We start from the raw sequence: 27,801 nt of genomic DNA on the forward strand, positions 1-27,801 counted from the left end.
CAAGAGAGATTATGATGAGTAAATTCTGAACTGTCTCTGTGTGGAAACACTGTTCTGAAGGTCTCTATAGCCAGCTGAGTTCATATTAAAGCATATGGCTCAGGCTTTCTGTTGATCATGTGCATGTGTTTTTATGCATTGCAAACAAAAATATTTTAATTTCTGCAATGTAAAAAACCTTGCTGTTGTGAAATCTTTGTTGCCAAGGTGATGCTTTCATGCTTATGAAGTTTATCAAAATTGACAGTCTTGAAAACAGACAAAATGGGTTGAAATTATTTTTTGTTTTGTTTTTGGCAATGGCATTGTTTTCCAGTAAAAGTGACAATATGAAACTATATATAACCAAAAATTATTCAGACACTAGATATAGTTCATTTCTGTAAGTAATTAGTTCATGTAAGTGAGGATAGCAAAATAAGTACACTGTGACATATTACACCAAAAAATTTACTACCAGTAAAATTGATAAAATTTTGATTAAAGGGTTACTTCACACAAAAATGAAAATTCTGTCATTATTTACTTACCCTCATGCCGTTCCACACCCGTAAGACCTTCGTTAATCTTCGGAACACAAATTAAGATATTTTAGTTCAAATCCGATGGCTCCATGAGGCCTGCATAGGGAACAATGACATTTCCTCTCTCAAGATCCATTAATATCTAAATCAGTTCATGTGAGTACAGTGGTTCAATTTTAATATTATAAAGTGATGAGAATATTTTTGGTGCACCAAAAACAAAATAACAACTTATATAGTGATGGCCGATTTCAAAACACTGCTTCAGGAAGCTTCGGAGCATAATGAATTAGCGTGTCGAATCAGCTGTTCAGAGCTCCAAAGTCAGGTGATTTCAGCAGTTTGGCGGTTTGACATGCGATCCGAATAATGATTCGACACGCTGATTCATTATGCTCCGAAGCTTCCTGAAGCAGTGTTTTGAAATCAGCCATCACTAAATAAGTCGTTATTTTTTTTTTTTTTTTGGTGCACCAAAAATATTCTTGTCGCTTTATAATATTAATATTGAACCACTGTACTCACATGAACTGATTTAAATATGTTTTTAGTACATTAATGGATCTTGAGAGATGAAATGTCATTGCTGGCTATGAAGGCCTCACTGAGCCATCGGATTTCAACAAAAATATCTTAATTTGTGTTCCAAAGATTAACGAAGGTCTTACGGGTGTGGAACGGCATGAGGGTGAGTAATAAATGACAGAATTTTCTTTTTTGGATGAACTAACCCTTTAAGTGTTACCTGACATAATTAAGATAATTTTTTTCTGACAGTTTAACTCTGAGATCTTGTCTTAATGTATTACCATTTTCAACTATAGTGAATAAACTGTATTAATGAATGAAATGTTCAAGGTGTATGAATAAATTCTGGTTTGACTGTATAATTATATACGCAACTTCGCTGCATAACAAATCCATAAAAACAACCTGCTGGAAATAAACTAATGCAAATAGATGGTAACAGTCGTGACATTCAACATTTTGGTCGGACTTGTCTGCGTGTGTTTTTTGTCACATTGTTTTAACCGCTTGAGGTACTAATGTTTTAGCGTCCTCTCAGCCTCGATGGCAACTGCTTACAGCATACTGCTGTTCTCTACTAATGCAGCATCTAGTCAACCAATTAATAACTTTATGATATGAAAACATGTATGATAGTGTACTGTATACATACCATTTCATTGTCTGTTTTAAATCCGCATCTGAAGTGTTGCGCTCCCTGCAGCGGGCAGCCTCACGTGTCAACGTTATTTTGCCTCTAGAGGTCGCTCTCATACTGTATAATGTAGGGCTGCCCCATAATAGTCAACTAACCATTAGTCAACGAGAAGAGGCTTAGTCGACGAAAGTAATATTAGCCACAGGAAAAACATTTCACAGGAAGTGGCAAAGTCACGCAGTCTGTGACAGACACATCGTTAACAGCTGGTCTATGTGGTAATTACAGCACATCAGGCAGGACATCCAAACGCTTGCCTATCATTCATTGACCTCAAGTATGGCTTATCATCTGAAACATGCAAGTAGTAGCAACTTTACATGGCCACTGGCTTTACCGTTAACCTAGAAAAATGTGCGCTATTCAAGTGTTTGTGCGGAGTATAAAAGCTGAATAGTAGCCCGCTTACTGCATGAAAGCTAAAATGGACGTGCCAGAGTGATTACTTGCACTTAAAATACTCCGTCAACTTCACCACTTCAGCCAAAAATACAGAAAAGACTAGTTTATCAATTAATTATTAAAATATCAAAGCAGTCTCCTTTGCTGTTTGATCTTTAGTCGAGGGCAGCCCTAGTATAATGACAGCGCACCCTTCTCAGCTGCTCCTGCAATGGACCGACCTCAAAAAACTATTGGTATGGATTGGTATTCGTATTAGTGGTATCGATTTTAAATCAATTGTATCGATTACCTCAATACACCAGTAGGTGGCAGCAAGTGACTGTTAAAAATATGTATTTGTCATTGAATCATTCATTGAAGAGATTCGTTCAAAAATGCTGATTCATCCAGTAATGGATCAAGCGAAGTATTTATAAGGGAGTCACTGAATCATTCATTCAAACTGAATTTTTTTTTTAATAATTCTTTCAAATTAATGAAAAACTTTTAAATAGACGGCAGCAAATAGGCTTTCCAACTAATGTAAATCAAAATTTACATAGTATAATAGTAGTAAATTTATATAACGCGTCACGCAAATTGCGCAATCACATCTACTGTCCTCTAACAGAGAAATAACCAGGTGGTCACCCTAATGTGTATCAGTATATTAGATCAGTGCATTCTTAAAGTGACAGCAACCTAACTTATCTGCTGCCATCTGTGCCATTAATGTTAAATCAAACAATTTCATTGCCCTTGACTGAATCACTTTTGTAACTTTAATAAGAATAAATGTACATTTCATTTACACAGTGAAGTCTTTGCAGTGTTTTTTGTACATTTGATTACTTTTTACAATTTATGTAGTATTTTTATAGACCTATCTAATGCTAGAAGTTTTTCAGGTAGGTTGATTTCATTTTAATCTTTGTTCTAATGTAGTTTTTTGTCCTATTGCTTGTAATTGGTTTCTTTGTTCCTAATTTATCAATAACCGTTTACTTCAGTGAGTAGGAGTTATTTTTTTTATTTAATTTTATTTTATTTTTACTAATATTAGTTAGGTTAGCATTTCTTTTTGTGGTATTAAATTGGTGATGAGATTTATGAAATTTCAATGGTATCAAAAATAACTATCTTGCTAAATACATTATCGTGGAATAAAATTACTCATATCATGATATTAGATTTTAGTCATAGCGACCACCCCTAACTATTTTATAAAAAATACTTTTGAGCATATAAAAATAATAAAATATAATAAACATAAAATAAATAAAATGCATCTAATTCATTCATTTTTATGAATAAAATTCTGAACTACTGGGCAAACCAGTCCAGCAGAAAATAAATCATTATTAAGCCTTAACTCTTGCATATTACAGCAGATTAGAAATCACAAGAAACAAAAACTACTGTATGCAGTTTTTTCATGCTGCAGCTTTTCCGGCTGTTTCTTTTTTTACTCAGTTCTAAATATCAACGCCAATTTTTGCAAAGAAAAATGGCTGGAAAGAATTCTTGCAGATTATGCATGACAAATGTCAACAAATGCAGTGATTCGAATTCCTGGAAAGAGCAGCCTCTATATTGCTTAAGGATTCTCTGTAAAATTCAGAAATCCAGGCATTGGCTGCTGCTCTTCAGCTCTTCGGGGCTAGATCAGTGAGAAACTGATCCAACGAGCTGATCCCGGCTCAGCTGTCAACTTCACAGCTGGCATAAAGGGACTTGTGAGTGTCACACCATTTCAACATTTAATCCAGCCTCTAATCCGATCCATTTGGATTTACAATCCAATAAAAGGACACCCAGGATGACTATGGCTATAAGTCAACAATTTCACTGTAACAAGTGACCTTCTCTTACTGTACATAACGCCTTGATCACTAAAGCACTGTTCATTCAATTTTAGTACATTGTTCTGAATATACATAAACGCCTCAAGCTTATATTCTTGAAATTAGTTTAGCAGATAAATAGAAGTTATGCTGAACATAAAAATAAATGCATTAGTTTGATATGAAAAAAGCAGCTGTAAAATGTCCAGGATAAATAGAAACTCCTTTAATACCATTTTTAAAAAGTAACCTAGGTGACACCTCAGAATGTAGACAAGGGTGGATGATTATAAATAATAAAATGTTCAACCTTATGACTAGTAGCTTAGAAAGAAAGAAAGAAAGAAAGAAAGAAAGAAAGAAAGAAAGAAAGAAAGAAAGAAAGAAAGAAAGAAAGAAAGAAAGAAAGAAAGAAAGAAAGAAAGAAAGAAAGAAAGAAAGAAAGAAAGAAAGAAAGAAAGAAAGAAAGAAAGAAAGAAAGAAAGAAAGAAAGTCCATCTACACCCAAATTCACTGGGTGAGATATTTAAAAAGAAAAAGTGACAACTTCCAGTCCACTTGTATCATTTTTAACTGCTGCAAGTACTCAAATGATAAAGTACCTGGATTCCTCAGTGTGACTTTGAGGTGACAACAAGCAGCTATAATTAACAACTTATTGCCGCACATTAACAGCGTCCAGAGTTGCCATAGCAACAAGAACCTGGCTGCATCCTCACCCTAAGCCATCCAGCAACTGGCCAGCGGCCTACCTTTCCAGCCAGGCAACCCAGCATGAAAGCCACACGCTAAAGAGGGACAACAGCTGCCCGAACACACAGCAAGACACGGGACGCAGCAACCTCTATCCCACGTTATGATTCAGACATCACAACTTCACACATTTTTCAGTGAGGTGTCTTTAACCTCTATGATTCTAAGATTACGGTTCATTTAAGTACACTTTACCTCAGTGAAGTAAGATGTTAATAACCTTTCTGTGCCGTAACCACCACACACATCTGACTCATCACGATCTTTTGCACGATTGCGAGTAAACCTGAAAATACTAGCTCTAGAATGCAAAATTTGCTCGCTTTTCCTGTAATACCATGACGGAGTAAGATTACGCACAAATCTATTTTTGGAATCTGAAAAGGTATATATGGGGGAAAAAATAGAGCATGGAGGCGTAAGATTTTTTATTTTTTTACGACAGGTACTTGGTGAGTACAGTAGTGCGCTCCAATCATAAAACGGGTGAGAGGCTCTACTGCCGTTGAGCGCCAAAGGCCTAAAAAGTTGTATAGAAAAGTTCAGCCACTGCTTTTAATCCTGGGTCAGTCTGCGTTTGCAGAGGTCCATTTCTGCATAAGTGAGCACACAAACTCCAGTGCCTGTTCAAACAGTTTCTCTCTCTCTCTCTCTCCCTCCTTCTCTTTGTCTCTCCCTCTCAGGCAGCTCATGACAACGGCCCAGCAGCAGCACTGTTTGATCTCCACTGTTTTCCTTAATCTGGGTTGTCAAGGTTCGCTTGTTGGAGGCTGTTTACTTTACTTCTCCTACAAAAAAAGCATTCTTTTTTTTTTTTCATCTTCTCCTTCCCTCAGACAATGACTAATCCAAAGAACTGAGCCTTACCAACGCTGGGTGTTAAAGCTGCTGTTGCTGCTTCCTATTTTAAAGTGCGATTTGAAAAGACGTTTAAAAGTTACGTTTATGACAATCAATGAGAAAACAAATGATACTGGTAAATAATACAATTAATGATTAGTCATTTTAGTTTATACCCTTTTTATTACACCCATAGTTATAAGAATAGTAATAATATACATACACAAACAAATGCAAAAAGCAACATTCCTAATACCTTTCCACTTTCAAAAAAAAGAAAAGTGATTTAAATCTGGATCCAATTAATATGTATATATGTGCAAATACTAGATATAAAGTATAAAATTGTAAAATAATTAATATGATTATGTACATTTTTTTAATTTGTGAATGTTTAAAAAAGTATATTTAAAAAAAACTTTTTAATAAAAATGAGATAAATAAAACAATAGTGGGGCCAATGTGAAGAATATTCCAGGCTAATTATAAATAAAAAGTTAAACTGACATTTTACTAAAAAAGAGCAACTTCTATTGTGTTGAAGTGCAAGACAACTGCACACAATTTAAAAGTTTCTTTCCTCCACTTTTGCTAGACTTTTATTAAGTGGCCTAATTGTATTTATCCACCGGTTATGTGGTTCACATTCAAAAAGCACGAGCTACAAGGTCCATTTATCTCTGACACTTGTTACAACATAGTCATGTTGAAAACCAATTTCACTCGAGCTGCACTTCGGCTGTGTCTCAATTTCAAACCCTGACACTTGACAGCATTTATGGAACTGACGCGTTCGAACGTTCAAACCCCATATGACGCTTAAAAATGCTGTCTAGCTAGGCAGCTCACTAGGTTTTGAAACACAGCCTGCTCTTGCTGAACGCTTAACTCTGAAAGCTTCTGCTCTCAACTCCATAAGCCAACCGGATGATAAGACGGAGCTCAACTTTTTAATGCACGGAAAAACTGTCGCGATATTATCAACAGTTTTCGTTAGCACTGATAATGTCATATTTATCTCCAAACGAAGAGATGCACTAGTAGAAGTTTGTTTGTGGTTGAGGGAACACGTGGGGAAAAGTCCCCTATACAACACTGTACACCGAAAGAAATCTCGGCTCGCAAACTTTTACGCCGTCGATAGCAACGCTTCGCGATACATTCAATACAGTTTTTACGCATCACGTCACACCAGAGCTGTCACACATATGCAGCGATACAATGTTGTTTCCACAAACAAAAACGAACAGCGTAACTTGCTAGCTACAGAGCTAACTTCTGAAAAAGTACTTAATGGCTACAAATAAAATGCTTCGTCAGGACAGCAGTTATTATACACGCGAGCAATAATGTTGTTTGTTAATTTTCTCTTTACCCCATTAAAAACAATAAGGCAACAATTAGATAACAAAGACAAACTGTGTCCATAATATGCCCTGAAATATTGCAGAATGCTGGAGGTGAATGAACTTACCGAGGTTTGACAGGGACGAGATAGACGCGGAAATTTGTGCACGATAACAATTTCAAGTCTTCACGCGATCTTGTATACCATGAGCGCGTGCTATAAAACGCACTGTAAATAACCAACAAATATATCACTCCGCCAGCGGTACTAACTTCAGCTGCAAACACTGTACTGGGAGCAACGCCGCCGTTTCGAGCACGTTTTACGCCGCCTTTCTACACGGAGCTGCTTCGGATGTTATTACAGTTTATTGCGCCTTCCACACACACAAAAAAGAGAGAGAATCGCGGATTTGGATATTGTTATTTTTTGATGTTCTACGCCCGTGACGTCACATCCACCTGCTGGGTAAACAACATTCATTGCAGATCTTTGCGCTGCAAAACAAAAGTGTCAAAAAGTCACAGATACGTGGGATACACAGGAGATAGGAGATCCATTCTGTGCCAGTCGACGTAGCCTAATTCTAACCAGTTTGCTTAGTTTGGTAGTTGTAACTGATGTAAATACAGAATTTTCCTCGAAATTGTCCAGTGAAGCAAGACAAGGTGGGGGGTGAAGGTTCAGGAGAAGGACAACCCATAAGAAGGGAAGTGCAGAGAGTGTGGGGATTTAATAGTCTAAATATCAGCATACTTCAGTAGAGCCTATTAACTACTCAGATTTAGGCGTAACTAAATTCACATAATATTATAATATTTTACAATATTCACTTAAGTTTCATGGAACTAATAAATACGAATAGCTGACACATGTAAGACATCACTATTTTACATTAAAATGTATTTACATGCATAAGGGTAAATTGTTTATTATAAATGGTAACTGCGACTCCATATAGGCTAATATATTCTCACAAGTATTTCATATCAGCTACCCACAGATACATTTCAAGAGGAATCCCATAAGGTAATTTTCAAGTAAAATCATAAGCAGTGAACAGAGTTATTGTAGGTGTGAAGTAAACCTATAATATGTGTATATATAATTAGATAACTCGTTAAAAAAAATTAAAAAGAAAATATAATTATTGGTAAATGTTTATTATTATAACCATTGAGGGTAAGCTGCATTTATGTAAGGTCCTGGAATAAGGGAGAGGTCTGACTGTCCTTGATCAAGGACTGAAATTCACAGTTAATTGTGAAAGAGTGCATCTTTATGGGCCCAAGTTGATCTGTTTCACGGATATAGAGCGCCACCCACTGGACTATTGCGTCTCCTTGCCTGGGGACAGCTGAATTTATTGAGTTTTGTCATAAAATAAATGCAATACATAAAAATAGGGAAACAATGTTTGCTAAAGATATAAAGAATTTGAATAGTTATAGTGAAAGTCATAACAGTTCATTTAAATTAATTAACAGTGGAATAATTAAATAACAGATTCTTTCAGTCAAAAAATTAATTTGTATAAACCTGTGTAGGCTAATCATAGAATAATTGATCCAGTGAATTATATTTAGCAATCTCTAACTTTTTTTGCACTCTCAAATTCCGAGAGTCACATGACAAGCCATAGTGTTATTTTAGTTGGTTTGTTTTATTATAGTTTATATTATTTTATATTATTTTTTTTTTTTGTTTACATGTTAATTTTAGTATAATTTTTAGTAATGTTATGTGCTTTTGTCAACTTATTTTTTTTGTTTCGTATATATATATATATATATATATATATATATATATATATATATATATATATATATATATATATATATATATATTATAGGTTTAATTTATTTTTATTTCAGTTTTAGTTTTGATTTATTTCCATTTAATCATTTTTGTGGTTCAGCTTCAAAAAGTTTTCACCTAATATTTATATTTTATTTAAATTCAGCTTTATTTCAATTAACAGAAATGTTTTTAATAGTTTTAGTTAACGATAATATAATATGTACACTAAAAAATGCTGGGTTTTTTCAACCCAAAATAGGGTTAAATATGGACAAACCCAACCGTTGGGTTGAAATTTTAATTAAAAAATTTAACGAAATTGTTGGGTTTTTCCATTTTTTACCCAAATTTGGGTTGAAACAACCCAGCATTTTTAGAGTGTATATATCACAGCTACATTTATGCCTTTATTTCTCAGATAAGTTTTAAAATCTTTTTTATTAAATCTTTTTTATTTCTTGTCAAAAATTCTCCAAAAATGGTACCTCCATAAACACCGTTTTGACATTTGCAGAGCACAAGGAGAGGCATTACAATGCTTTGTCCCTGGACATATTACTAACGGTATGAAATCTAATGTCAAGGGGCGTCACTGGCCTATATTCTTATCCAGAAAAACTGCACGCCTGCAGGCATGAGACGGATACATCCATCACAGACACACCCTTCATCGAGATATACTCCATTTTGACTTATTTTTCTACTTTGTGTCCACTGCCAGTAACCAAGAATACTTTCCAGGAAGAGACAGACATCTTCTGGAGTATATAAAAAACACATTGATTAAAAGTTAAAGAAGATAAAAAAAAAAAATAAAAAAAAATTGTAACACTTAATTAGTTAACTACATTATGCATTATTACATGCATTATTACTATTATTATGCATTACTATGCATTATTTTTATGAAAAATATGAATAAATACTGTAACAAATGTATTGCTCACTGTTAGTTTGTTAATTAATACATTAAAGGTACAATTTGTGATATTTTTTTCCGCTAGAGGTCACTAGAAGCCTATTCAAAACAAAGGCCTAGTTTGATGACGTAAAGTTTTAGAGTGGAAACTTGGGACATGTGGTCTCCATATCAACGGACGGTGCAAAAGAATAGGGATTGGAGTCTGGAAGAACTCATGTTCGTGGATGCGATTATTAACGTTACCGTAGTATGAAGTAGCGCAGGACCGAGTGTTGCGGGAGCTGAACGAGGAGCTGGAGCGATTGATCAACACACGCCTCACGAGCAGCGGGACTTTTATTATGACACAGTCGCCGGCGCCGCTTCCGCTTTTCCGGTCATGAGTTTACGGGAGCTGTCCTTGTCGACAGAACCAGCGGCAGATGGTAAACAGTAATTATGTTCCATAAATAAGTAACACAATCCACCATAAAACGTGCAAGAAGTAAATAAGGAACTGCTTGAAGCAAGCTAGTGGTTTGCTGGACGCTAGACTCTACTTCCGCATTTGTCCACGGCACTGTTGTCATGTGGTTTCCACGTCAGTAAAGGCGGTAACAAAGGTAACTGCGTCATTGACAGGCAACTGCACTGCCCCGTGTCACTGTTTAGAATGGGAATTTTCTCATGATTTACAAGTAGTTGAAAACATTAGAGATATTGTTAGTAATCAGCTGAACAAAATATATAACACTAGCCTAGTGGTTTTTGGATATTTTACTGCAAAAATTTTACAAACTGTACCTTTAATTAATGTTAATAAATGAGACCTTATTGTAAAGTGTTACCATATATATATAAACAATGTTTTTGAAAGAATTCTCTTTTTCACCAAAGCTGCATTTATTTTATCAAAAATACAGTAAAAAAAAAATATTGTGAAATATTATTCTATTTTAATTTATTTGAAATGTAATTTATTCCTGTGATGCAAAGCTGAATTTTCAGCATCATTACTCCAGTCTTCAGTGTCACATGATCCTTCAGAAATCATTCTAATATGATGATTTGCTGCTCAAGAAACATTTCTTATTATTATCAACTATGTTGAAAACAGTTGTGCTGCTTAATATTTTTAATAAATGTTTCTTGAGCAGCAAATCAGCATATCAGAATGATTATATTAGAATATATATATAAAAAAAATTCAAACCAGTGTGCACAACAGGAAATACATCTAAGCCTCTTCCTTTTCACTGTTTTAATGATTATCCAAATTAAACAAAATATACATTTTGTAGATATTGTTATATAAAAAAGTTAATTTCATTAACTTAATATTAGTAGCCTACAGTCTGTCATGAATTGACTATAAAATAGCACAGATTACATTGTTTCTGCACACTTTTATCATCTGACTATGAAATGTTTTATAGAGAATGAGTCTATGTGAATTTCTCTAACATTTTGTCTTATTTCCAAAAATAAATAGAGCATTCCCTGTTGAGGTCATAAGGTCACCACTATAATAAAACACAACTTTAATACATATTCCAGACGTTTCCAGAAAAATCCAGGCTGTTTTCTCAAGACTAACATGTTGTTGTGTGTTTTCCAAAAGGACAATAAAAGTAATCTTGTTTGGATGGTATTGACATGATGTAGATCTGGCATGACTGATGCCCCGTGGATTTGGTCTTGTTGTGATAAAGTGGCACTCTAAAACAAATTAATTGAGGATTACTATTCATTATGTAACATCTTCTCAATACGCACTCATGCTCAAAAAGGGAGTAATTAGAGTTGTGTTAATTAGGTAATTAAGCAAATGAAACGAGAGGACTCTGTTCTTCTTAAGGCTCAAAAGCGATATCCGTCCCAGCAGCTGAAATCACACGGAGACACAAAGGAACAATAGCTGATATTTGCCTATTGTATAAAAAAACAAAGAGCCCTTTATCTCATTCTGACATGACACAGGTGGCACAATTTCACATATTTTCCCTACTGACCTTTGAACAATAAGATGACTTTATTATTATTATCTATACCTAATAAGAATGCAGAGCACAAAAGAACATTCCTGTTAGCATACTAAGTAAGGCAATAATGGCAATGAAAACAGCGAATATAATCAAAAATACACTTAAAATCTAATTGAAAGTATCTCTCAACCATTTTGCCATTTAATGGAATAGTTGTTTCTGGGATACCTCAGTAAGAGAATTATCATTTAAAGGGATAGTTCACCCAAAAATGAAATTTCTGTCATCATTTACTCACCCTCAAGTTGTTCCAAACCTAAACCTTCCAAACATAAATTATGATACTTGAAGAATGTTGGTAAACAAAACAGTTGCTGGTCCCCATTGACTGCCATAGTGTAGAAACAAAATACTATGGAAGTCAATGGGGACCAAAAACTGTTTTGTTACTGCCATTCCTCAAAATATCTTCTTTTGTGTTCAGCACAAGAAAGAAATTAATACAGGTTTGGAACAACTTGACTTTGAATAAATGGTGACAGAATTTTCATTTTTAGGTGAACTATCCCTTTAACACCCCAGAGAAGACTATTAAGTAGTATACCAGCAACAAACATCATTTTAGGTTAAAATATATATGAATAGTTATATAAGGGGAAAGTGTGTTTTATACTGTAGCCCAATATTTAATTAATTAGATTACATTAGATTAGATTAAATATAGCATATCACACTGCTGCCACTGTTATGACATGTTGTGTGAACTGCCTAAAGATGTGTCATGTTCATTACGACAAAGACCACAAGGTGGAGCCAAAATCAACACACACAAAAAAAAAAAAAAAACAGTGACGACAGCAGCGACAGAAAACGTACAACCACATAATGACAAAGTTTAAGTCTGTCTTTGTTGTTACTGGTGTTTTGTAAATGTGCTCACATACATGTAGCCTATCATTTGTGACTGAATCCTTTCATTTATTCACTACTCCCCATCTTCTGCTGAGACTGACTTCACTTTAATTAACTTTGGAGTCTCAAAGACTTCAATGCTGTCTGATAAAACATAATAATAATAACAGCAATTCCAAAATGAACTTCTTTACCATTTAAAGGTGCAGTAAGCGATTTCTGAGAAACACTGTTGAAAGTGGATCTGTCCCAGCACCACAACACACTTGTAGCCAATCAGCAGTAAGGGGCGTGTCCACGGGGGAGGAGAGAGAGGGAGATTTGAAGAAAGACTGTAGAAAGAGGGATGGCTGAGAGACATTACAAAAGAGAAAGGTCAGAGGAGTATCACTGGAAAAAGAAGGGTTATGATCAGGCAAGAGCTTTAGGACCCGCATTAAAATTAGACAAGCTTTCCAGCGCTGGAGAGACTTAAAAACGGAGGGTGAGTTGTTTCTGCTCCGTCCTGAGTAACATTGGTTTGTATGTTTCACAGAACAAAGGTATGCTGTTGTTGTTATGTTAGCTATAGTAACAGGACAGTTTTGAATGTCATTGTTTGTCTGGAGCTGGAGACAAACAACAAACTCTTGCTTGTGTGCTCTATGTTGTACTCTTTTCTTCCTTGTCATTCGTTCATTATCTTCACTTCATTTTTCACAAAACATTACTTTGCTTCACTTCAGCTATATGATAAATGAGACATTACGAGTTTGTATATTTTGGGGGCGGAGCAATGAAAAGATGGGTGTGTTTGTTTGAGTTGATTTCAAATATCAAGTGTTTCTTAGAAATCACTTACTGCACTTTGAATTTCTTTGTTCCTCTGATCTAGTCTAACTAGATAGATATTATTGAAACTCTGCTGTAACTCAAAACTGGCAACTTTTTTTTTTTTTTTTTTTTTTTTTTTTAGAGATTGTTAACCAGTACAGAAACAGTTTCTGTTTGCAGTCAGTTTGAAATAAGGAAAACAGTGCAGAAAAGTACAATGAAACAAAAGAAGATATTTTGAAGAATATGGGAAACCAACTGATGGGCCCCACTGACTTCCATAGTTTATTTCCTTACTATGGAAGTCATTGGGTCCCATCAACTGTTTGGTTATCTGTATTCTTTAAAATATCTTCTTTTGTGTTTGTTAGAAGAAAGAAATGAATTCAGGTTTGGAACAACTTGAGGGTGAGTAAATTATCCCTTCAAAGCTTTTTTAATAATAGGTTTTATGAAGATGTCATTAGGCGTAAAGTACAAATTAAATTGTTTTTGTTTATTAAAGGAACACTCCACTTTTTTTGAAAATAGGCTCATTGTCCAACTCCCCTAGAGTTAAACAGTTGAGTTTTACCGTTTTCGAATCCATTCAGCCGATCTCCGGTTCTGGCGGTACCACTTTTAGCATAGCTTAGCATAGTTCATTGAATCTGATTAGACCGTTAGCATCGCGCTTAAAAATGACCAAAGAGTTTTGATATTTTTCCTATTTAAAACTTGACTCTTCTGTAGTTAAATCGTGTACTAAGACCGACGGAAAATAAAAAGTTGCGATTTTCTAGGCTGATATGGCGAGGAACTATACTCTCATTCAGGCGTAAATAATCAAGGAACTTTGCTGCCGTACCATGGCTGCAGCAGTGCAATGATATTACGCAGCGCCCGTGAGCCCCTGCTTACACAGGGAACGTGCCTTGTAACCATGGAGACGTTTGTGAGAGAATATGAAGAAATGAGAGTATAGTTCCTAGCCATATCAGCCTAAAAAATCGCAACTTTTCATTTTCTGTCGGTCTTAGTACACGATTTAACTACAGAAGAGTCAAGTTTTAAATAGGAAAAATATCAAAACTCTTTGGTCATTTTAAGCGTGATGCTAACGGTCTAATCAGATTCAATGAACTATGCTAAGCTATGCTAAAAGTGGTACCACCAGAACCGGAGATCGGCTGAATGGATTCGAAAACGGTAAAACTCAACTGTTTAACTCTATGGGAGTTGGAAAATGAGCCTATTTTCAAAAAAAGTGGAGTGTTCCTTTAAAGCGGAACTCAGTAAGATTTGCGAAGCTCCCCCTACAGGTTCCTTCAGTGAATCACACTGTCGTAAATACTCCAAGCGCAGCTCTGGACTACAGCGACTACAACGCTCACCAGCGCAGTAGTTTTGCAAATACAGTACAAGAAATCTCGATGGAGGTGGGTAATTTTCGAAATTGTCTTATAAAGTCATAATATATACATTGTTTTAAAGCATTTTGTCACTTTCGCGTGAACGTGAACACGAGATTCTGTCGGGTCGGCGCAGCTCAACTTGCAAGTGCTGTTTTCTGGCTTAGACGTGCCAGAGAGGGTTAGTGCTCACCTCAAACACACCACTAGTCAATTAACCATCATAAGGACTTAGAAAACTAGAAAAAGTGAATTGCTGATGCTTTTCATGCTTCATGTGAACCAGAAAGCAGGTTATTAGGTTATCTTTATAAATTAGTTCAATATTTGCATTTAATAGCTGCATCCAAAGAAGGCACTTTATGCTTTTAAAGTGCCCCAAAAAGTACACTTAAGCCAATTAATTTATTAATTTAATTCTATTAGTTGAAATTTCACATAACACAAGGTTTTCCCAGAATAACTTCCCTTTTTGGAGTCGTTTTGCAGTTGCTTTAAAAAAAAAAAAAAAAAAAGAGAGTTTTATAAAAATTAAAAATTTAGTGAATGCATGACAGATGAGTAATGCACTGTATATTCCATTCATAATTAACCATTTAATGGCTGTTACTACCAATAGTTTGTTTGATTTGTGCTGCTAAATGTAGTGCTACATAATTAACATAAGTACTCATTTTAAACAAGCACACAGAACAAAACAGCTTTAAAAACAGTGTTTATTAAGAACTCCTTTTGAGATACTAAATGTTAACTTACTTTACGAACCAGCACTGGTGTTAAGGGAACATTTCAGGTACAATCAGAAAAAGAAAAAAAAACTGGGCCTTGCACCTTTATGTCACTCCAGCAGAAAACTGGACTATACCGTTGTGATCAGGAAGAAAGGCCTCTCATTCACCTGCTCACATATTTACACTTGTTATGATGTTTAATTACTGTTGATCAATTTGTTTGGGTATGTATTTGTCTTTCATTGCTTTGTTCTTTGTCTGTGGTTTTGTTTTGCCTTTTCACTTCAAGACCAGGATTAATGTTTTGTTTAGAAGCATAGATTATTTTCTCCCTTTCTTCATAAATTGCAAATTACCCCAGAATTCTTGTTTCTTTCATTTACTTTTTTTTTTAATTCATTAAGGTATGAAGTCATTTAGCCGCTAAAATAAACCCAGCTGTAGTTCAGTGCATGAACTGGACATTTTCGCAACAGAAAGTGTCTAAATATTTCCTTATTCACTGTGAACAATAAAAATATATTGCTTTATATATGTATTTATTGGCAAATGTGTTTCTTTAAAAGTGTGCTGTCTTTACAAGAAATGTCACTTGGTTTAATATTTTATCTAATCTAATGCAGTGACTTTTTAAGTGTCTAAATACTTTTTTAGGGTCACTTTATTAACAGGACTGCCATGCATTACATATATTTAAATTAAGATTGGGTTAAACCCAGGTGTAGTTCATTGCATGGACTTTTCCCATTAATTTTGACAACAAAAAGTGTCTAAATATTTTCCAAATTCGTTTTGAACAATATGTATTTTGTTTTATTATTTAAACCAAACAAAATGTCTTTTGGGGAAATGATTTACACTAAAGGAGTGCTTATTTAGTCTGTCTTTACAATAAATGTCACTTGATTTATTTATTTATTTATTTATTTATTTATTTATTTATTTATTTATTTATTTATTTTTTATCTAATGCAATGACTTTTTAAATTTCCAAATACTTTTTGGGGTCACTTTATGTTAACAGGATTTCTATGTATTATGATATATTTTATGCCACTACACTGTGTGTAGACATTCTGCAAATACCGAAACAGATGGAATTTTGCTTAATTGCATGACAATATCTAAACACTAGAGGACGCTATTCATCACAAAACTGACTGCTTCTCTCCTGGAACTGAAAGTACAGGCACACGCATTGCCATGGACATTTGTTTGATATATTTCCTATCTCATATCACCGTGTGACTTCAGAGGTTTTCTTTCTATTACTGTTGTCAGGTTTAGTGACTTTATCAAGTGAACAGCGAGCTGATTGACAGGTATCAATCATGATAACACTTCAGCACCACGGACAGCGCTCCGCTTACCTTAAACGACACCACACCAGACCAACTGCATCAACTGCCACCACAGACTGTGTTAAGACTGATGTAGTGTCGATGTAAATACTGTATTAGGCGTACGTCCACTAAATTTTCCCATGAGATCCGTGTTAAAAGTAATTGCAAAACTGCTTAAGTGAAAATAGTTCTAGTTTGAATGTGATTTTTTTTTAAATGTTGAATTAATTATTTGATATTTGTTGAATTAATAAAATTAAAACAACAGCCCTTCTCAGATAGCGATACATTTTAATCGTTATATATTTTAAGAACTGTCTGTTTCATGAGATCCAGCTGCTAGTGTAAAAGCTTTTTTATTCATATGAATCTGTAGCAAACTATTTTTAGTAGGCCTATTCCAAAAACATATTTTTTTTAGTATTGCTATAGATAAATAATTTTATGTTATTTAGAAAGTATACATCTATTTAACTGTTGCCGAAGTCATCGAACTAACAGCTGATTGGCCAGCGTTACCGAACGTTCCAAGATGACGTGCCCCTTCAGTGTAGACAGCCTCAAGCCGTTGCGGCGCGACGCGTCGCGAGGTGTCATCGGCCGCTTCCAGTGTAGACTCGGTGACAGAATCGCACCGCTCTCCAGACGGACCCACCGTTGCTGTCACCGGAGGTTCCCATTATACTCCCCCCTTCACCTCCCCCCCCCAAAAAAAACAAGAACGCACTAGACAAGACGACTACGTGCTCCGCCGCGATCTCCACAATAGACTGGATGCGCCCGTCATTTATTCAAAAATAATATTTCGATGAAGCGTCTTGGGTTGTTTTCGGCCTGCACGACCGCGATGTTCAGATCGTTGGATCAATGGAGACGGATCCGTGTTTATTAGGGTGTCTTTTCTTCGACAAAGAATGGATTACCCAGCATCTGCTTTGAAGAATGAAGAATCGTGAACAAAACGATGTCTTGGATCTCCAAACGGCTAGAGGTACGGTCATATAAAAGACTCGACTGATTGGTAACGGCTGATATTTTGTACATCAAATTGGGGGACCAGGACTGCTTAATGTCGGATTACAAAGCCCAGGCTGGGTTGTGCTTGCACAGATGGCGAACACAAGTGATCCAGGGGGAAGCAACCCCTCGCTCCAGAATTATGCCATCACTGCGTCTGCGGTCAAACTGGCGTCTTTGGGGCTCATCACCTGCATCAGCCTGCTCGGGAATACCGTGCTCTCCGTGCTGGTGCTGAAAGACAGCTCGCTCCACAAGGCTCCATATTACTTCCTCCTCGACCTGTGCGTGGCAGACATCATCCGCTCGGCTGTGTGCTTCCCGTTCGTGATGATCTCCATCAACAGCGGCTCCGTATGGAGCTACAGCATCATCAGCTGCAAGATCATCGCGTTCATGGCCGTCTTGTTCTGCTTCCACATCGCGTTTCTCCTGTTCTGCGTCAGCGTAACGCGCTATATGGCCATCGCGCACCACCGGTTCTACTCCAAACGCATGACGCTATGGACATGCGTCGCGGTGATATGTATGGTGTGGACGCTTTCAGTCGCCATGGCATTTCCACCCGTCTTCGACGTCGGGACCTACAAATTTATCCGCGAGGAAGAGCAGTGCATATTCGAGCACAGATACGTGAAAGCCAACGACACGCTGGGCTTCATGCTCATGCTGGCTGTGATTGTGGCCACGACGCACGTCGTGTATGTCAAAATGCTGTGTTTTGTTTACGACCACCGTAAAATGAAACCCGCGCAGCTGGTTCCGGCTATCAGCCAGAACTGGACCTTTCACGGACCTGGCGCAACGGGCCAGGCCGCTGCCAACTGGATCGCGGGGTTTGGACGCGGTCCGACGCCGCCGACGTTAGTGGGCATCAGACAAGCGGCGCACAACGCCAACCGGAGGCTGCTCGTGTTGGACGAGTTCAAGATGGAGAAACGGATAGGAAAGATGTATTACATGATAACGCTGGCGTTTCTGCTGTTCTGGGCGCCCTACATTGTCTCGTGCTACATCCGGGTGTTTGTGAAGGGAAACGCGCTTCCTCAGGTGTACCTGACCGCGGCCGTGTGGTTGACGTTCGCCCAAGCGGGGGCGAATCCCATCATATGTTTCATATTCAATAAGGAGTTGAGAATGAGATTCCGAGCCTGTTTGCCGTGTTGCCTGACTACACAAACACCCATGGAGCCCTACTGTGTGATTTGAAGTGTTCTATTCACTTGTTTTCACCGGCTCTGCCTGCTTGTCAACATATCCTTACGAAAATTTGCCATGGTTTTGTCATAGTAAAACCACAACAAAACCATATTTAAACTATGGTTTTTGTAGCCAAGCCATGGTTAGTTCGTGGTTACCATGGAATAACGCCAAGAACCATGTTTTATTCGTAGTAAAACCATGGTTAATTGAGTAAGAGACGATGGCCTCAAAAAGTAGAAGAGACTGGGGAGTGTTTATCCTCTATATTTGGATTAGAATATCCCCATATTTGTCGTCTTCAGATGAAAATGCTTCTTCCTAAACAGTATAAATTCATGACGAGTATAAAGAGTGCTGCTTTAACAAGCCATTCTTCCAATGGGAATGGGTGTAACATTAATAGAAGTAATATATGTTTTAACTTTTGTGCGTTAATTTCTTGTGGTAGGCCTAATCAGCCACCCCCATAACTAACTGCCAAATCCATTTCAATACAAAAAGGGAAACATAATTGAAATATTTTGAAAACATAATACATTTCACATAAATGCCTCTTCTGTCATTTAACATCCATGATCAATTTGTAATGCAGACATGACTTTGAAATTGTTTTGCCTCAAATAGTGATTTCACCCTGTAGCTAATTTCTGATTGGTTAAACTCACTCTGTGTTAAAACACTCCCCAATCTCCCCTATAATGTGCTTTCTTTCTTCTTCTTCTTTTTTTTTTTTTTTTTTTTTTTTTTTTTTTAAATGAATGCCACTTGATCTTTTGTTATCTAATGCAATGACATTCATACATGTCCTGATACTTTTTGTGGCCACTGTAGCATGTGATCTTTTCTTTCGGTAAAAGGTGAAAAAGACCAACATTGCATATCAGAAGATCCATATCCACATTTATGCAATCCACATATCGATGTAAATAATGTAAAAAGATGATTTATTTATATTCTGGAGCTCTTTATAACTGATATGTAATATATTTGCTATGAATTTTTGTGTGAACAAAATGGCCAGTGGCTTTTTACAATCACATGGACTAAATGTGAATAAACCAAGTCCCTCTCGCAGTCCCTTTCAATACTGGAAAATTGCTTTCAGTGGACACAAGCAAATTTGGCTGAAGGGTCAGTGTTGAGGAGACCATGATTTGTATTTTAATTAAAATAAATGATTATAAATGTACTGTGTTGGTGTGCTAAAGCAATACATGATTCAAATGTGCAAGTGCAAGCGAAGGCATTAAAAGAAGGGGATTTTGTTGCCATGTCAGACTAAACTGATTCTGTAAAACATGTGGTTTTTGTACATATTGTGCTAAGCCTCCATCTCATTAGATGTTGTGAGGAAAAACCCCAGCCGTAATGTGATGTTTCAGACACACTCATCCAGGGAGAAATTTTTGGCTGCATTTCCATCCCCCACCCTTCCTACAGACAGTTATATAATACAGAGCCCTTTTTTCCTGAACCTCCCCTCAGCACAACTCCAGCGCTACATTTGTGTGATCTGGTGCGTTGCACTGACAGAATGAATGCGGGCCACTGGAGATGTGAAATAAGATTATTTATCTTCAATAAATGTAAACAGCACATCCTGGATAGTTGCTTTATACATACAAGCAGGAAATACCTGAAAAGGGGGAAATATTTCTGTTTAAAACAGAGATCAGAAAGAGACAAGGCTTTAAACACCACAGTTACTGAAGGTGACGTGTTGCCCTTAATATTTACGTTAGCAGTCAACCAAAAAGTTTTTTTCTTCTATGGTTTATTCTTACATTTTTACATTACATTCACCTAATCCTGAGTATGTAGTTACTTTCATGTCTTAAAAGAATTCTAAGAGGGAAAAACATCAATTTACCAGGATAATTTAAAGGTATAGTGCACCAAAAAAAAAAAAAAAGACACCCTCATGTTGTTCCAAACCTGTATGAATTTATTTCTTCTTCGATAAATGTCTCACTGTGTATATATATGTTTTGGACCCAAATGACTTTCAAAATATCTTCTTTTGTGTTTCACAGAAGGATAAAAGTCATACAGGTTTGAAATGACATGAGGGTGAGTCATTTTTTGGGGGGCACTATCCCTTTAAATTTTCCCTCTTATATTCATTCCGATCAGCCTTACATGGAAATGTCATTGAGATACTCAAACTGCTTATTTCACAAAGAGAAACTGCATTATTGACTTATATTGTGATCATTCTACTTGGCAATATAATGAAAAGCTCCATCAGCTAATTGGAGTGTTTTATTTAAACGGCCTTTGCCATCCATAGAAGGCCCAGAGGAGAGATGGAAATAGGCCACAATCTGCTGAGCTGTTAACACAAACATATTATATATGAACAAACTGTTTTTAGAGCAGTTTCGGTCTTGCTTCTAAGAGTTTGTACTGCCATACTGATCAGAATGGTGGCTGCAGCGCCCAAGGGAAAACATATAGACCAAGGCACTTGCTTTATTAAAAAAGCATTTCTATTCGCTCTGCATTCCCGCCTTGTGTATAGATGCACCACGCATCTTGCTGTCTTTTTGGCCTCCTTCCATCTAGTGCATTAAAACAGCAGTTATAGTCTGATGGAAACACATACTTGAAAAGAAGGCCATGAATATTTTATCCATGCAACAGCATTCTCTCCAACTTCTGAATGCAATGTACAGTTTGGTTTGTTTAAGCAACTGGACCTTCATGGTTCTTCAAAAGGGAAAGTCTATTTAAAACTTACAGAAGAGTTTGTATATTTGTTCTTTAAGTGCATCTGTTATTTAACAATCTCTCAATGTTCTTCAGTGCTGCAAAGGAGAGTAAATAAAGTGACAGTGACCCTTTTCCCAGGACACTTTCTTCACTATGACGCACTGAAGTGATGAATACTAGAGTAAGCATTTTAAGAATAGTACTGTCACAGTGCTTTGACACATCCTCTAAACCCAAACAGTAATCTACACAAAATGCCACAGAGCATTTGGATACTAGACCAGTTGAATAGAGTTATTTTAAATAGAGTTATTTGTGATAGCAGGAATTAAATAATAGATATTCACTGTTCATTTATTTGCAGTATATTCACTATGAAATGGCAAGTCCAAAGCATCCAACAAAAAAATTACAAAATAGTACCATAGTAGTAGCACATTTTCTTTTGAACATGAACATATTATTTGAAGACCTTGGAGTATCATGTAAATACTATGGTAAATAGATATGGTAATCATTTAGTACCATGGCATTTATGAAAGTACAATTATGAACACTCTTAAAAGCCCCCTATTATGCTATTTTAAAGGTTCCTAAAGGTTCCTTGTTTCTGAGGTCTCTACAATAGGTTTACATCCATCCAAGGCCAAAAAACACTTGAATTTTCTCATAATATACATTGCACATCCTCTCATTTCTCAAAGAGTCTGAAAACAGTTAAAACCCCTCTAAACCCCTTCTTTCCGCAAGCCTGCTCTGCTCTGATTGGTTCAAATGCCCAGTCTGTTGTGATTGGTCTACCACCATTTACAGTGCATGATGTTGGAAACGAAACAACCGTTACCATATATGAATTTCAGCTCTGGAAGCGCCCTCAGCGCTTATATAACACATTATTTATGTTTTCATCCAAACGTGAAGCGAATCTTTTCAAAGTTCGCAAAAAAAAAAGAAAAGAAAAAAAAGGGAAAAAAAACAAATGCAAATTAGGTGAATTAGGAAGTTGTTTGAGCGGATGGAGGTGGTGTTGGTAACCTAGTAACAAACAGTAAATAAAACAGTGACCAAGTGTTCGTGAAGGGCTTGCCTTAACACTTATGAATAAGAAAAAACTATAAATATTCGTTAAGTCAGAATTTATTCAGCAAATTTATTTCCATCTCCAATTTTTCGCATTAACCCTTTTTTGCACAGGTCCAAACCCACCTCAAGCACGAAATTGTCCGTGTCCATGACTCATTTCTGATGCGATACTTTAAAATGCGCAAACAAACAAGGTGATGGAAACATAGCTAGTGATACGAACAGTAACAATGGCGTCGGTTTTTCCCATATCAATTTCAGCGTGAGAATTGTATGAAGTGCTTTGAATGAAGTGCATGCAAAGTGGATTAATAGCGCTGGAAACAGTGTGTTCTTGACATGCCGACAACACAAACCCAACACAGGCCCTTCCAGGCCTCAGCTACAACTACACTGTTTGAGCGTGGGTCAAAGATGTTATGGATCCATGATGTCACGATGTCACGGGGATCCATGAAGACCATAGGCTGGCATTTTGCAATATTTTTTTACATTGTTACATAGGACTGTAACAGGAAGTGAGACTGGAATTGTTGACGTCTCATTTCGGCAGTTCAGAATCGATTATTTCTTTAGGAGACAATAACTTTATTTGTCATAGACTTTGACCTTTAAAACTTTGCAGACCTTTTACATTCACAAACAGCTATATACTATAATAACACTACATGAAAGGTAATATTTGAAAAAGTGTAATAGGGGAACTCTAAAAATAAAGGATGAAATAGAAGAACCATTTTTGGTTCTGCAAAGACCCTTTCAGCGAAAAATTAAAATAACAATTTTATTTTCTTACTGTGAAGAACATTTTAGTAATCTAAAGAAACCTATTCCACTATAAAGAACCTTTTGTCCAATGGAAAGGTTCCATGGATGTTAAAGTTACTCCGTGGAACCATCGATGCCAATAAAGAACCTTTATTTGATTACATTGGAACCGTTAAATGTCGATGATGTTACATTATCACAAATATAAAACTATGGTTCAGTAAGAAATTGAATGATTGTGCTTTAGTCCTTGACTAATGAACTGTCAAAGAGTCGACGCATGCTGCGCTAATAACCACAAACATGTTTGCCATGCCTCTATTCTAAACTTGATGTAGCATTTATCTTGGTGTCAAGTTCAAATAGGTATTACAATCTCTAATTCAATACTTCAGTAGCCCACTTCTCATTTTTCTCCTTTGAAGATGTAGTAAAGAACCAGAATTCGAGACAGCTAGGCAGTATATTATAGCTGAGAATAGAACAAATAAAAACACTGATAAAAAATTAACCTGATTTCTCACTTTCCTAGCATTACTGCACACAGGTTTCTGTAAGAACCACAGGTAAAAGCAAAATTAATAGAGGAAATTAGCTTTATACTGTCTTAGTGTATAATATTTTAAGCATGAGAAGAATTTTTAGGTCATATTTTCAATTTTTTTGCCATTATTGTTTGCATTTTATGACCTCATAATTTACTTTCTATTCATTTTATTATAATTTACTTTCTATTATTTTTCATGAAGATTAAATTAATTCAATAAAATAAATAGATCTAAAACACTTCTGCAACTATACACTTTATACAAACATTAGCATGATATACAGGCAAACATTTTCATCACAGGTATTGATCCTGGAAAGGAAATGGCGGGAGACATTTGGACTTGCCATCAGCTGTGGTGATGCAGGCTAGGTTGGGCAGACATGGGCATGTATGATGGAGTCTCTTCCCAAAAAAAGGCACCTAAGTAGAAATGAAAGATTAAAAAACACAGAAACGTACAGAAATCATAACAAACGTTAGGAGGAAAGTGAAAAAATAAACCTTGTGGCTCATTGGATGACAGTCTTCTCCCATCTGACCCATTGGGATGCACATTCGCAGGTTCCGGATCCACAGGCTGACTGCACAACACATGCCACCTCCACACTGAGAGTCCTTCTCACATGCCTACACATACACACAGGTCTTAGGGCTCTTTCTCATTATAAATACATCAACATTTCCACTTTTGACTCTAGTAAGCAAACATATGAGCGATGAAATGTTCAGTGTGTCCACCTCATGCACCATACAAAGCATTTTTAAAGCTATGTATAGTGAGCAAGAGCCCAAAAAGGTGGCATAGGATTTTCTCTTGTGGATCCAGGCTACTGATTTGCCCTGACAGGCCGTGTAGGATGATGGTCTCAGTGTGTTCGAAAATGCCAAGCCTCCATCTCCATTAAGCCTGGGGTGTTCTGACAGCACTCTCACATATTTTGGGAGCACTGCAGTCTTTACTGTCCTGACAGGTGTGGAGGAAATGCATTTGAGCATCCCAACACATTCATGTCAAACAGCAAGGCATCTCCGCTGACCCTAGAAATGCTCTGTTTTTAAACTTTGCAGCGTTAAGGAACAACTTTTTGCATATGTGAATATATTCATTGTAGTGTTAAATGTAGTGTTTTATTATTTCTTCATATTATTTAAGTGTGTCTGCACTACAATCTGGAAACATGCCATGTTAAATGTTAAACAGAGCTTTGATTGGTTGATTAATTCTAAATGACAGTCATCAGCTATACCCATAATGGCAATCTATGAGTTAATGGCAATTAATGGCTTTAGAAAACAGATTTTGGTCAAATATGTGTTAATAAAGGTTATCTAGACAGTCAAGATATTAACAAAAATTTATTAGTACCTTTTATCAACTGTCATGCATTTTTTGCTTTAATATTGATATATTATGACCAGCAAATCCTCTTTTTACAATTAACATGGTAAAACTTTTGTAAGATTGAGGCTTGATGACAATGAATCACTCGACTACTTTTAATAAGTTAACATAACATAAAAAAGATACGGAAGAGGATTAGGGCCAAGCAATAATAAAAAAAACAAAACCATCTTGAGATTAAAGTTGTTAAATTTCGAGAAAAAAAGTCAAGATAAAATGTTGAGAAAAAACTCGTTAAATTAGAAGAAAAAACTCGTTAAATTTTGAGAAAAAGTCAAGATAAAATGTTGAGAATAAACTCGTTAAATTACGAGAAAAAACTTGTTAGATTGAGAAAAAAGTCGAGATAAAATGTAGAGAAAAAATTTGTTAAATTACGAGAAAAAACTCGTTAAATTGAGAAAAAAGTTGAAATAAAATGTTGATAAATAAACTCGTTAAATTACGAGAAAAAAGTTGAGATAAAATGTTGAGAATAAAGTCATTAAATTACAAGAAAAAACTCATTAAATTACGAGAACAAATTTGTTAAATTATGAGAAAAATGCCGTTAAATTGAGAAAAATTATGAGAAAAAAGTTGTTAAATTATGAGGACAAATTCGTAATTTAACGACTTTTTTTCTCATAATTTAATGACTTTATTCTCATAATTTAATGACTTTATTCTCATAATTTAATGACTTTATTCTCATAATTTAATGACTTTATTCTCTTCATTTTATCTCAACTTTTTTCTTGAAATTTAACAAGTTTTTTATCGTAATTTAACAACTTTAATCTCAAGATGGTTTTATTTTTTTATTATTGATTGGTCCTAATCCTCTTCCGTAAAAAGAACATTATGAATTTTTAAAACATTTTTTTCAATGCATCCTCAGTCTTTAATATTGTCCCTGAACCAGATACGAATCAAAAGAAAACAAATAAATAAGGAAATATCTAAATATATATATAATGTTTTTGTATATGATTTATTTATTATTTTATGTTTACTGTTATGTGAAACTGCTTATTCAGGACAGTACTAAATAAAAAAACAACATGCAATTTTTATGATCTTTATGAAAATTATTAGCATTTTCTTGCATATTCTAGGGTATGCATACTTATAAACAGAACATTCTCTCTCTCTCTCTCTCTCTCTAATATATATATATATATATATATAGAGAGAGAGAGAGAGAGAGAGAGACACACATACATGAATAATATAAACAGAACTATCTATCTATCTAGACACATACATGAAAAATACACACAAATCTCCCCTCAGTTTCACTCCAATAATAGTTCTACACTGCAGATATTAAATATACTGTAATTTGTTCTACATAATCAAATGAAAAAGGGTCTACCACAAAACTTACACATAAATGGCACTTAAAATGTATAGATGCAGTGAATAATCAAAAATAAATACCTCAAATGAAATGTATAGTTCAATCATTCAATCAAATTTGACATTCAAACATATCAGTGATTTCCAAACAATGTTACTATTAGGACTGATTAAACAAAAGAAATTATTTATTGTTCTAGTGTTCTACAGTGTTCAATCCACTTAACCAGACTGGCCCTGAAAGTAGAAAGGGTCACTCACCCCGGTGATGACTGCAGTCGAACCAAGAGACACTAGCAACAGGCAGAGAAAGAAAGAAATGTTGGATGTCATGGTCTTCAAACGCTGTTGTCACAGGTTTCTCTCCCCTGGGGAGGGGGGTCTGAGCACTACAAACACACACACACACAAAAAAAAAGACTAAAGTTTTGTCTTTCTTCAGGTGCCAATGTCCAACAGATACAAAGGGCTGTCACGTAATATGTGTGAGTGTATGTATGTATACTCCAAAATGTGAAGAGAGGCAGCTTCTCAGTTGTTCTGATGAGGGACGGATGGTTTATAAGCACTGTCCTTCATTCAGAGTTATCAGTGAGTCACGTCTTCATACGCGAAAGAGATAGAGTACAAAAGAGAGGAACAAAGAAAAACCAAGGTAATACAGTTGAAATCCCCACCGCCCACCTGCCTGACACACAGTACACCCCTCACATCCCAATTATAACATTCCCTTAAATCTGACAGACATCTTTTCCACTGTCCCGACTTGGTCTATCGCATTTAAATGCAACCCCCCACCCCCCCAACATGATTAGAAAATCGATAGTCCTTGTGCATGTGATTTTGGTGCATTTTGAAATATTGTCATGTTAAAAAAAATAATAATTTGACCTGCAAAACCTACAATATTTCCCAAGGCTACTAAACCTGT

At 35.8% G+C, this 27,801-nt stretch overlaps 3 protein-coding genes across 9 annotated transcripts in view; 1 reads left to right on the forward strand and 2 right to left on the reverse strand.

Moving 5' to 3' along the window:
* The window catches only part of foxp1b (forkhead box P1b), a 212,266-nt gene extending 204,839 nt beyond the window's left edge, over positions 1-7,427 (reverse strand). For 3 of the 7 annotated variants that reach the window (XM_067373130.1, XM_067373127.1, XM_067373126.1), the window contains exon 1: positions 7,045-7,425. The gene's annotated coding sequence lies outside the window, so the exon portion shown is untranslated. Of the gene's footprint in view, positions 1-1,704; positions 2,722-7,044 lie in introns of those variants that run through there. The other 4 variants (XM_067373136.1, XM_067373137.1, XM_067373133.1 and 1 more) reach the window with 3 other exon arrangements.
* Positions 7,428-17,904: 10,477 nt separating this feature from the next.
* gpr27 (G protein-coupled receptor 27) lies at positions 17,905-19,020 on the forward strand. Its single transcript, XM_067374369.1, has one exon. It carries the CDS (start codon positions 17,905-17,907, stop codon positions 19,018-19,020), a length of 1,116 nt encoding a protein of 371 aa, XP_067230470.1.
* A 5,234-nt stretch (positions 19,021-24,254) lies between these two features.
* prok2 (prokineticin 2) lies at positions 24,255-27,238 on the reverse strand. Its single transcript, XM_067374497.1, has 3 exons — positions 27,132-27,238; positions 24,629-24,754; positions 24,255-24,547 (listed from the first exon to the last, which is right to left on the reverse strand). The coding sequence occupies exons 1-3, from the start codon at positions 27,201-27,203 to the stop codon at positions 24,422-24,424; spliced, it is 324 nt and encodes a 107-aa protein (XP_067230598.1). The 5' UTR covers positions 27,204-27,238; the 3' UTR covers positions 24,255-24,421.
* Between the last annotated feature and the right edge of the window lie 563 nt (positions 27,239-27,801).

Source organism: Chanodichthys erythropterus, chromosome 21 (assembly GCF_024489055.1).
Source record: "Chanodichthys erythropterus isolate Z2021 chromosome 21, ASM2448905v1, whole genome shotgun sequence".
Taxonomy (NCBI): Eukaryota; Metazoa; Chordata; class Actinopteri; order Cypriniformes; family Xenocyprididae; genus Chanodichthys; species Chanodichthys erythropterus.